Source organism: Hesperophylax consimilis, chromosome 21, assembly GCF_061612785.1.
Source record: "Hesperophylax consimilis isolate HC1 chromosome 21, BYU_Hcon_1.0, whole genome shotgun sequence".
Lineage (NCBI taxonomy): Eukaryota > Metazoa > Arthropoda > Insecta > Trichoptera > Limnephilidae > Hesperophylax > Hesperophylax consimilis.
The window spans coordinates 2,730,585-2,742,844 of record NC_142856.1 but is presented as its reverse complement, the minus strand read 5'-3'; the positions used below and the strand labels follow the sequence as shown (position 1 = coordinate 2,742,844).

Sequence of the window (12,260 nt, the reverse complement as noted above, 5' to 3'; positions counted from 1 at the left end):
CTTTGTTCTACCGGTATTTCAATGAAAGGTGCTCTAAAGAACTAGCATCATTGATTCTTCAGTACCAGTGTACAACGCGTCAAACACTTGCCACATGAGAAAAGATGTTAAACAAAAATCTGAGTGAATGATTTGCCGGTTTTTGCGTTTGCTCCCTCCTACAATATGGGTCTCTTTGAGATACAGATTCACTCCTTCCTTTCCCTCCGTGCAGCATCCACAAAGATGACATAAATAAAATAAAATGCAGCATATTTTCTTAACATAGAAATTTTTATTTATATTAATAATTCTAATAAATATATTTATACATATTATATTAAAAAAAACTATATAGTATTGAGGTTAACATGTAATATTTATATTAAGGCGATGGAGATTGCAGATCATTCTGCAATTAAGTGATCATAATCATTGATAAAGTATAAACTAGATTGGTCCTTTCAACAATTACAATATTGTAGTCTGACTGTCTCATAATTGATAGTTACAAAAACACAAAACTTTCATCTTATCATTTGCTTGCTCTTTTGGCGATGCAATACGTGGTAATGTAAAATCATGTGTTTTTGGTTTGAAAATTTGGTCGCCTAGAAATGTTTCAGATGCTTTAAATTAATACCGCGAGTATAATACATCTTGGCCTCTGAAATAATCGAGTATTTTGTAGATAAGTCTTTTTATAAGCCCAGAAAAAATAATGTATAAGGCCTATGAAAACTGCTTTAAAGTTCAAAATTTCCTACTTACGAACCCATTTTCGGTTATGGTTTTATTGTATAATGTGGCAAATTAAGTTATTTATAAAATGATCGGAAAACATTTTAATATTTATGATTGAACATCCACAAAATAAAATAAAAGGCACTTTTTGGCCATGTTTTTTTCTTGCCTAAATCAAAACAGCTGGATGGTGTTAAGCGGGAATTTAAGCCTTATCGCCATCTACATAAGGAGTGTTATTGATGGCGGCTGGATTCAAAATATTAAACGACGTAGTGCATCGCCTTAACACTTTTTTAATTTAAATATTTTTATAAAAATCGCATAAGAGTCCCAACAGCTCGCAAACGTCTGGAGACTATGACATCCCCAATCGGGGTATGTTGTGAGGCTGAAGGTAGTGTCGAAGGGAAGGAGATGGGGAAGAGGAAGGTGGGGGATTACCTGGCTATTCAGATCTGGTCACCAAACACGGCTAAAGCCATTTCAAGCTTGGCTTCAATTCTGAATGGCGGCTCAGTTCAGTGAGAGTGTCTACCAGTCTTGAAATCATAAACTAAATAAAAAAGAGGGTCCATCTAGCGTATTCTTTATCAATGTTCATAATATAACCTAAAATATTATGCGACAATGGTTACCAAACACTTTTATGACATAATTATTAAGTAAAATACTGATGCACAAATTTTCACATTATTAATTTGTTTTGATCGCGTTAATAGTTATGTGGTTCTGTAAAAGGGTGGATGTTATGTGTTCAAACGTAATTAGATGGAGATTAGGAAATAATATTTGTACAATGCACTCGAGGTGATCATTCGCAATCACAAAAACGGTGCTATACAAATTAGCCGATTATTCTGCGATTTGCAAGATTGTGATGTTAGGCCCTTCAAGTATTCGACACTCACATTGTGTACTCACGTCAAAAAAAAATTGTTGTGCACAGTCGGTACATGTTGGTTCTAAAAACGCTATGTTGAATTCTCGAAATGTCAAAAGTAGAATGATTTCGTAAAATTCTGCAGCTGTTATTTTTATATCTTGTCATTCTTTGTCGACTGTTGCGTTTCTAGCATTGATTGTTAATAAATGTCTGACACAAGTGATGCCATGTTTCTGGACGACATGAGGGGTGTTGCAAACTCAGTTCCTTTAGAGCAAGATTTAGCTCTAAATTGAGGCCGTCGATTTAAAATTTTTTTTAGCTTCTTAGCTCATTTTTTCAGATAATCTTGCTTCTTTTTTTTACAAAAAGTCATCAACGAAAAATGACAATTTAAGAGTTATTTTGTTACTGGTGTAGAAAGGTTTATTGTGATCAGAGAGGTTGGAATATAACCTCGCGATTTACAGAACTTCCTAATCCGTAAATCGGTGTTCAGTTGTTGCTATGGAGATGTTGATTAAAACTCTCGAATTTACTGACCGTGAATTTATTGCGAGAATAATTATTACAGAGAATTCGTACGAAGCTCGCGGTGCAACGACGGAGTCAGTAGTCAACCGCGGGGATAGATACAAAATGAATTATGCTGGTCACGGTTATCCGCTACTGGTTTAGCAGTGATACCAGTGGTATAAAATATTGTCAAATAAAAAGCAGTCCTTCTACACTGGTTATTTTTACCCCTCCCCACCCAGGATACGAACTTCGGTCTCAACATAGGTCATACAAGGCTTTAGCTCTTCTTTTACTCTTTTTTGGGTGACGTCTGGCTTTATTTTAAAAACGAGCTGGCAACACTGGACGTGAGTGGCAAGAACCTTGTCAGCTAGTCGCAGGAGACTGACATTGTGTGGCTGTGTAAGAACTTCCGCGTAGACGTGTGGCGGTAGTCGCCAAGATACTAGCGTATCTCTATGGACGAAGGGCCTTGTGTGTATTCTATGATTTGTAAACGGGTCAGGTTCATACATTCTAGTGAAAATTGTCGATGATACGCATTCTGTGATTTTCACGCAACGATTTGTTTTACGGTGCAGTATCTATCATCTATTCAGTGTTGGCAACCTCACAAGCTAAAGGTGTAAGTATCAGAGCATATAATTATTCCTTCCTCAGGTTGTCCAGCCTGGCCTGCAGGTCTGCGTCAGCATCGCTAATTGCTCCGCCTCCTCCCCCTCCAGCCGCGGCGGCCGTTGGCTGGGCGGGCTGTTTGTTACCTGGAAAATAATTAAGTTATGTAATTGCTAATGCACACATCAATTTTCTCATACGGTGAGGGGGACATCTAGGTCTGCGAGCCAGTCTAGAACCTCAGGTGTCGCCCTGTGGACCTCATCAATCTAGCCGACTCTTTAAGACCCCACCTATGCATCATGTGGACACAGCGGCTGTGGGAGCACCTAATCCTATTGACGGCGGACCAGAGTTTACGAGGCAGTGAGAAACCCGGCTATCTCCAAGTGCAGTAGTGCGCGAGATGGGCATTTCTCATGTCAGCTGATTGTCACTCAAGTTTCCAACTTTCTTCTGGAGTAAGAGCTATCCACAGAAGCCTCTCTCATTCCATCCTCATGAAATATGTATACTGGTTTTACAATAAACATACATATATGTATTTACCTACTTATTAATTATTATTAACAATGGAAAGGTTGGTCAAATTCCAGCACTGAAAGGAATGGGGGAGGACTTTTTCCTAAACAAGAGTTATTTTCAATTAGGGGGGTATTAATTAACGCCAATATGGCTTTAATAAATACAATACATTCATCATTTTTCATGTTTCTAATCATTGAGGAATGTTAAATAAAATAACATAGAGTGATAAGTGATGACACATCATTGATAAATCTCTTGATAATAAATATTACTGATTAGAATCTTTTAGTCATCAACAGCAGCTATTGATGACTACCTGCTGTTGAACAGCTGCTGTTGGAAATGTGAAGAGGATGAAGAAACTGAAGAAATTCACCCATGATGTCAATGTCCCGCCTCGATGGGAAGAAAGCTCTAATGAGGGGAGCTAATTTAAGAAAATAAGGGACGATTTCAGTTCTACTTAATGATAAGGAATTGTCCTTAACCTCAAAATTAACAGCGTTCATATTTTATAAAAGAATTTTTATCTTTTTTTAAATCATGCGGAAATACTTAATTTTTTTGAACTTAGAAAGAGAAATAATAATTCTTTCCAGTTTGCCTCAAATATTAATACTGGATTCCATTAATTAAATCATAAAAATATGCATTAATTAATGGAATCCAGTATTAATTATTTTTATGATTTAATTAATACTGGATTCCATTAATTAAATAATAAAAATAACCAAGAAATGAATAATTCATATTTCGCACCGCTATCTTAACAATCGGTTTAACTTATTATTTCTAATTTTTACTATATGAACGAGATAAAAGTGAAGGTACAGTTTTCTTACAAATTCCCCAAACAAAACGAATGTGTTTTCGAAATATCGAGTTCTCTCAATTTTTCTATGAATGGAGTAAAAATTTAAGTAAAAATGTGGTTGGCGTTTTTTACAACATTTTTCACATTTGATATTAAAATTTTATTATTTAGAAATAGTATTGTTTATTTTGAATGCATATTCTGGAGAGATAATTTTATCTAGTTTCTAAAACAGTATTTGTTTTTATGGAAAATTAAAAATAAGATGTATACATATAGCGCGTTTGAACTACACAGAAAACATTGCAAATTGTACAAAAGTAATAAAATTACTGAAGGGTTTTAAATAGTGGTGTACACAAAGTTAATTATTTTATTTCAATGACATAAATGAGTATTTTACCTGTAACTGTAAGGGATCCGGTGGCTTGCGGAAGACCGGAGAGTTGGTCGTTGAGTTGCAGTCCTAATTCATCCAATATCTGAGATACAACGGCATCACTGGAAAGTAGTAAACATTCAGTTATTTCTCTCATTTTTAATAATTTACCCTACAATAAATATTTTATATGGCCTCTTGCTTTATTTTTTGACGGTTAATGGATATCCAAGGCAACGTATCTCATGAACTCGTGGCTATCAAGTTGAACGGTTGTACTGCTAGAGCATCGAACCACCATCCAACCGCCAACCGTCTGTAGCATGGTAGAGCGGTCGAACCAACTTTACTCAGTCTGCTCAGGAATCCGTTGTGCGTAGTTGTTTATGAGCGTAAATTCAACAAATAAAATGACAGGCATGACGAACGATTGTTCAAAATCTCCATCGTTCACTAGGTGATGAAACCCCGTCCGTAACGCTGACTCTGCGGTTAAAATTTTTTGAAAAATTCGTCGTCCTTAGATTTAGAAACCTTAATCGGCCGTCGTAAATATAGCTATTCGTTTAAAATATCTCACAATACCAGGCCAAAGTTTTGATGTTTACGATATCAATAAAAAAAATGCCATTTCACCATAAAATATGCCATTCTAACAAAAAATGCTCATATGTCAAGTTTTTACCACAGACATCTAGCGGTGAGTTATCGAAGAAAGCTTGTTCCATTCACGGAACCTAAAATTAGAAAATTGCGGTGTTGGACGGATTTTTTACATTATATGAGAATTTAACTCGATTTGTGAGATACTAAAAGCAAGATGTACTCGGATAGAGATACTAGGAACGAAGATCTTTTGGAGCAGTTCAAACGTATTAGAAAGGATGCTACAAATGAAACAGTAAAAACCATTGCATCTTCTCTACGCAACACTCAACTGACTATTTGACTGTTACAGACAAATAGATTTGTGAAATTTTAAATCGAGATTTGGATTAGACCAGTTAGTAGCCGAGTTGACGAATGCTATGTGAGTGAGGTGGAGTCGCAGGTTCGCGATTTCTTCGTGACTGTGCACGAGAAGTTGTTAGCGACGTAAGCACACAACATAAGTATCCCTGTAGACGAGAGTTTGCGAATAAGAGCCTTATTCGCAAACCGGTAATTTTTGTCTTTCTTTTTATTTTTATTCAAATAAATAAATGTAAGTTTGTGGTTCTTACGTTTCTTCTTCTTCATCATCATCCTCCATTGCGTCGTCCATAGCGTCGTTCATCATTTCTTCTTTCATGTCCATTATTTCAGATTGTTTTTCGAATTCCTGAAAAGAAATGAAACATTATAAAACAATCTTTTAACTAAAAAGGTTATGCTTCCAACATTGTTATGCAGCGGCGAGCAGTCCATAAAGGCTGAAAAGTTGTGTTTACCACAAGGAATATATATAACTCTTGACATGATCCGACTCAAGTATTTGGTGCACTTGATCATGCCATGTCTTCTTAGGGCAACCTTGACTACTTCTACCATTCACATTTTCTTCATATTTTCTCCATGTATTCTCATTTGTTCATTCATGTGAAGGGATGCACAGTTCCCTGGTTCACAATTCATAGGTCTCTGACATAGACCAGGACTCACACCAGGGTGGTTAGGTACCAGCAATCCATTGTGGACTGCCAACCAAACTTTAATGTAAATATTACGATAAATACAAATAAACCATTGTATAATGTATGTATAACAAAAGCAGTTTTTTTTATTTACAGTTCAGGTAAAATAGGGTTTGATAAAAAACAAAATGCATGTATTCATGATACTTTGGTCATGCATCTAGGCTCTTGGCAGTATAAATGAAGACCTGCAGAGTCCACACAAGTGGTGGACCACCCCTCTGGGGGAGGGGGGGTTCTTTAATAAAAACCTTTCTTATCTCACCAAATATTGTTACTATCTCATTCGAATTAGAACTAATGAAAAAATAGTAAACCATACCTCACTCGACCTAGTTTGTTAACATAGGTTTTTCAAAAATCCAAAGACAACAAACCTGTAATATCTTCTGTATTTGAGGCAGGTTCAGTTGCTTGTTCATACTCATCATAGCGCGGGTGACTCCCTTCATAGCCACAGCCATTGTGTTCTGGGACTTCAGGGTCTGTATTTTAAGTGATACTGCCTGGATATTTGCCTTCATTAACATAAACTTCCTCACGTATCTCCTCGTCCTGACAAGATCCTTCGCCATTATTTTGACGGCATCCTGAAAAAGAAAGTACAGATTTTTTTATACGGCATCACTGAATGGATTAGTAGCTTCGTGTTTTAGGTTATGAGATGACAGAAGGAGAACAAATCACAACAAAAAGGAATTCAAATATCATCATCCTTGTTAGGTAAAAAGAAACAGACTTCGTCCACAGGCGGACAATAAATAGAACTAACTGCTTCGGATGGGTGACAATCACAAAGATCAGTAAAACTGGAGATATTTGATATTTCTTCAATTTTTTTAGTATTATTTCAACAGTCCTTGAGGTAATTTTTCACATGAATGTTGCTATAAAAACCTATTATTTTTTTTTTTAATGTTTAACTAATTTTTATAAGACAAGGTTTTTATGCATAGCGCAAAGGATAACAAATTATTATAAGCAATGTTTACAGGTGAAAAAAATATAATTAGCAGTAATTGTTGATTGAAGTACCTACTAGTACATATTGAATTATTTGGCATATTGGAAATAAGTTGACGTAGCTCAGTGGTCCAGAGCACCTGACCGGACATCAGAAGGCGCGGGTTCAATTCCCGTCGGCGGCATTATTTTTACTTGGGAGATATTTTCAATTTGTGTTGATATTTCAGACTAATTATTGCTTATAATAATCTATAAAAAGCTACTTCAAAATTTTTAAGGTTATTTAAAGACTAATTAAAAATCTTCTGTTTTAGAAATGTAATTCAATAGTACCATTTCTTTTGTCATGCTATGCTGTGCTAGAACATCTGTTCTGCCGTGTTGTATCTTGAACACGGCTGAAGTTTTCAAGCATGTATAAGCCATAGCATTCAACAGTACCATTTCTCTTGTCATGCTATGCTGTGCTTGAACATCTGTTCTGCTGTGTGGTATCCTGAACATGGCTGAAGTTTTCAGGTACGTATAAGCTACAGCATTCCAAGAGGTACGGGCTATCAATAGAGTTATGCACTTTATTAAAACTAGTATTGCAAGATATGCTAATATAAGTGTCTGATTTTAAGGCTAAAACTATTTGTGGCCTCCAAATTAGTAAGTCCAAAATTGTATGCTTTGTGAGTTACTTAAGAATCTGTACACTTATGAATACTTTGGAGTTCTTAATTCAGTTTTGCAAAAAGTGTGACATGGTCTCCTTGCTTTCTGAGATAAATAGTGCAAGAACCTCGGATAAGTTACATTCGTTCGCATCTCGATATACCTGAGGATTTTTTCTGGTTTTGTAACAGCACATTTATGTATTTAGTTTGAAGCGGAATCCATACCTCTAGCATTCTCTAGCTTGCTTCTTATAATGCCACCTGCAGACGAATGCGGTAATTATTTACCTAACCGCCGCACTTTTAGGCACAGGTTATGGAAATTACACTTTGTTTCAACGATTACCACAAGAAAAAAATAAGTAAATAGGTTCTTAACACATTTCGGCCGGATATTTTTTGGGCTGGCGCTATGCTCAGTCCGGGCGAAAATAAAGGCCCGTGCGAATTTCTTTAATTTGTTTTAAATCGCTATATCTTCGAAAATATTAAAAAAAAATCTACTTAGTAACTCAGCATACCCAAGATATAAAAGAACTAAACGAAAATCGAATATTATTTGAAATGCAACTCCATTAACCTTATATTATGTTTATTACGGTCCACCTATCGGTATTTGCCTATGCACACCTGCTTTCTTTAAATACGCCCGACATCTCTCGCTCACTTGCTCATAGGAGTTGAGTGGGTGAGGAACAGTGAAAGAAATTCGAATCGGGTTTCATGGTCATAAAAACCCTCATTCCAGGAATTGAATTATTTCACTAACAAATAATATACTATCCTTTTGTTGAAATACCGATGTAAACGAAAGGCACGAAAATAAATTTAAAAATAGATTTGCATTATGATTCCATAATTATGTGTATATAGTTGGGACCTTTACAAAGAAAGTGGTATATAATATTCATGTAAAAACATTGAATAATTCCGTCTTTTCTGCCATTGAAATGAGGCTGGCGCAAAAGGTAGAACTACCCTTCCCGGCCTTAAGTATCAATCGACCGAATGGGTAGAACTACCTTTCCCGGCCGAAATGTGTTAATTTGGGTTAATTAAGTAATTTATGTGTTTTTAAATTGAAACAAAACATTTGCACCATACTAAAAATGTACAAAATGGCTGCTAAAGGATCGTTTTACAAGAGAAATTTTGAACTTTGAGTGTGGAGTTTTAATGCATCTTTTACAATCTCTACCAACGAAAATAGCTGTTTCTTGCAGTAATTTTCATAACCTGTGCCTATTAAAAGGGAACATGCTGTCTATCAGTGCCCTCACTGTTTTTGCGCTAAAATTGTCAAATTAAGCCAAATCTCGACGGTATGAGAAGTAATTATGAACTTACCTTGGGGCAAACGTATTATGCTTCATTTTAGTTGAAATAATAAAGGAAAAACATGGAAAAAAACAGAAAATAGTTTGAGATCGACATTTATAAACAAATTATAAGCGGCCATGTTGATTTCGCTATATGCACAGCGACTAGTCGACAGGGGGCGTGGCCAACATATCCGAGCATACTCGAGGTGTTCCGAGTTGCAAAATCAGTGAAACGCGGTGGGCGGTGAAACGAAACGTCAGAAATGGCGTTGTAATAATATAATGTAAACAAACCTTTTTAGAACTACGCTAGGTTTGTGTAACATGGTTTGTGATACAAAAGAAAGTGCCCCTTTATAGCGCCTGCTCGCGTCAAGGCAAGAAAAACATCCCAGTTTTCAAGTAGTTTAGCGGCTACGCTAGGTTTGTGTAACATGGTTTGTGATTCAAAAGAAAGTGTCCCCTTAATACCGCCTGCTCGCGTCAAGGAAAGAAAAACATCCCAGTTTTCAATTAGTTTAGCGGCTACGCTAGGTTTGTGTAACATGGTTTGTGATTCAAAAGAAAGTGTCTCCTTAATACCGCCTGCTCGCGTCAAGGCAAGAAAAACATCCCAGTTTTCAATTAGTTTAGCGGCTACGCTAGGTTTGTGTAACATGGTTTGTGATTCAAAAGAAAGTGTCCCCTTAATACCGCCTGCTCGCGTCAAGGCAAGAAAAACATCCCAGTTTTCAAGTAGTTTAGCGGCTACGCTAGGTTTGTGTAACATGGTTTGTGATTCAAAAGAAAGTGTCCCCTTAATACCGCCTGCTCGCGTCAAGGAAAGAAAAACATCCCAGTTTTCAATTAGTTTAGCGGCTACGCTAGGTTTGTGTAACATGGTTTGTGATTCAAAAGAAAGTGTCCCCTTAATACCGCCTGCTCGCGTCAAGGCAAGAAAAACATCCCAGTTTTCAATTAGTTTAGCGGCTACGCTAGGTTTGTGTAACATGGTTTGTGATTCAAAAGAAAGTGTCCCCTTAATACCGCCTGCTCGCGTCCAGGCAAGAAAAACATCCCAGTTTTCAATTAGTTTAGCGGCTACGCTAGGTTTGTGTAACATGGTTTGTGATTCAAAAGAAAGTGTCCCCTTAATACCGCCTGCTCGCGTCAAGGCAAGAAAAACATCCCAGTTTTCAATTAGTTTAGCGGCTACGCTAGGTTTGTGTAACATGGTTTGTGATTCAAAAGAAAGTGTCCCCTTAATACCGCCTGCTCGCGTCAAGGCAAGAAAAACATCCCAGTTTTCAATTAGTTTAGCGGCTACGCTAGGTTTGTGTAACATGGTTTGTGATTCAAAAGAAAGTGTCCCCTTAATACCGCCTGCTCGCGTCAAGGCAAGAAAAACATCCCAGTTTTCAAGTAGTTTAGCGGCTACGCTAGGTTTGTGTAACATGGTTTGTGATTCAAAAGAAAGTGTCCCCTTAATACCGCCTGCTCGCGTCAAGGCAAGAAAAACATCCCAGTTTTCAATTAGTTTAGCGGCTACGCTAGGTTTGTGTAACATGGTTTGTGATTCAAAAGAAAGTGTCCCCTTAATACCGCCTGCTCGCGTCAAGGCAAGAAAAACATCCCAGTTTTCAAGTAGTTTAGCGGCTACGCTAGGTTTGTGTAACATGGTTTGTGATTCAAAAGAAAGTGTCCCCTTAATACCGCCTGCTCGCGTCAAGGAAAGAAAAACATCCCAGTTTTCAATTAGTTTAGCGGCTACGCTAGGTTTGTGTAACATGGTTTGTGATTCAAAAGAAAGTGTCCCCTTAATACCGCCTGCTCGCGTCAAGGCAAGAAAAACATCCCAGTTTTCAATTAGTTTAGCGGCTACGCTAGGTTTGTGTAACATGGTTTGTGATTCAAAAGAAAGTGTCCCCTTAATACCGCCTGCTCGCGTCCAGGCAAGAAAAACATCCCAGTTTTCAATTAGTTTAGCGGCTACGCTAGGTTTGTGTAACATGGTTTGTGATTCAAAAGAAGTGTCCCTTTTATACCTATACTTCACTTCGGGTATGCTCGGATATGTTGGCCACGCCCCCTGTCGATTAGTCGCTGTGCATATAGCGACTCCCATCAAGTTCCCGGCCAAAAGTACGATGTAAAATGGCCGCGAAGTGGGATATTTTGATAAATGTCATATTTATTTTGAGTGTAAAAATGAAACGAAGTGAAATTTGTTCTAAGTGAAAGCTTTGCGCCTGAGAACAATACCACGGGCACAGTTTGAGATCATCAGGAATTAGTAATTATGTCGGGAAAGTGTTAAATTTTACTGGGCACACGTAGTCAGCATATACCATTAAAAGTGCTGTGTTTAGGTAAATGTATACCTAAAATAGCAAGTAATGTTATTACCATTTGACCTTCCTTTGCTAGTTTCTTAATATCTGCAATAACTTTTTTTTCTTGTTGCTCCATTTTCATCTTTTCCCGGTCTAAATCGCGCATAGCTTTATTCAATGCTCGCTGATTCTTCCTCAGCATCTCGTCAGGGGTCATCTTTTTTCCAAATAACCATTCCATATTTGCAATTTCTAAAACATAAAAATGATACAATGTGATTAGACATTGACAAATTTAAACGATGAATCATAATAAGACGGGTGTGTTGTTGTTTACTTTCAAGTCAACATTCAAACTATTTTTCAAGTAAATAATGTTAAATGCTTTAAAATATATATATGAATTCAAGTAGATCAAACCTTTTGTGCAATTTTCTCAACAAGGGAATTAATTTTTTGGAAAGTTTTGCAATTTTTACTCTGCACAAAGCTGTCTGGCTGTCAAAATTGATGGAACTGTAGCCAACGTGGCGGCAGGAACATGGCAGGAATGTCAAATTTGAATAATTTACGGTTGGCAAAATTGCTTGTTCAAAATAAAATATTACTAACATGAAAGGCTCCATCGATAGATAAACACAATACCCCAACATCGTCTACACCGAAAAAAGCAAATTAACTAGAATGGTTACTAAAATTATATTACCAATTTACAATATTACAATACAATGGTTTCCTAAATAAAGACATTAAACTTATTTCTTTTTTAATATCGCCAAGAAAGCAATTATATAAATTGCACACCACGTAGCCAATGGATTGCTGACCATATCGTATAAATGTGTGCATGTATAAAATATT

The 12,260-nt window shown here is 36.7% G+C and overlaps 1 protein-coding gene across 1 annotated transcript; it reads right to left on the bottom strand.

Moving 5' to 3' along the window:
• Nucleotides 1–314: 314 nt before the first annotated feature.
• Vps2 (vacuolar protein sorting 2) lies at nt 315–11,940 on the bottom strand. Its single transcript, XM_089644753.1, has 6 exons — nt 11,820–11,940; nt 11,473–11,651; nt 6,515–6,727; nt 5,688–5,785; nt 4,489–4,586; nt 315–2,889 (listed from the first exon to the last, which is right to left on the bottom strand). Exons 2-6 carry the CDS (start codon nt 11,638–11,640, stop codon nt 2,774–2,776), a joined length of 693 nt encoding a protein of 230 aa, XP_089500879.1. The 5' UTR covers nt 11,641–11,651; nt 11,820–11,940; the 3' UTR covers nt 315–2,773.
• Nucleotides 11,941–12,260: the final 320 nt, after the last annotated feature.

Bases quoted from the DNA above. Each gene is read 5' to 3' on its own strand.
- Vps2 (XM_089644753.1), bottom strand. From the start codon at position 11,640: ATGGAATGGTTATTTGGAAAAAAGATGACCCCTGACGAGATGCTGAGG. The intron at 6,728-11,472 runs GTAATAACATTA...TTTCTTTTTCAG, and splicing joins TAGCAAAGGAAGGTCAAATG to GATGCCGTCAAAATAATGGC. The intron at 4,587-5,687 runs GTAAGAACCACA...ACTACTTTCCAG, and splicing joins GATGATGAAGAAGAAGAAAC to TGATGCCGTTGTATCTCAGA.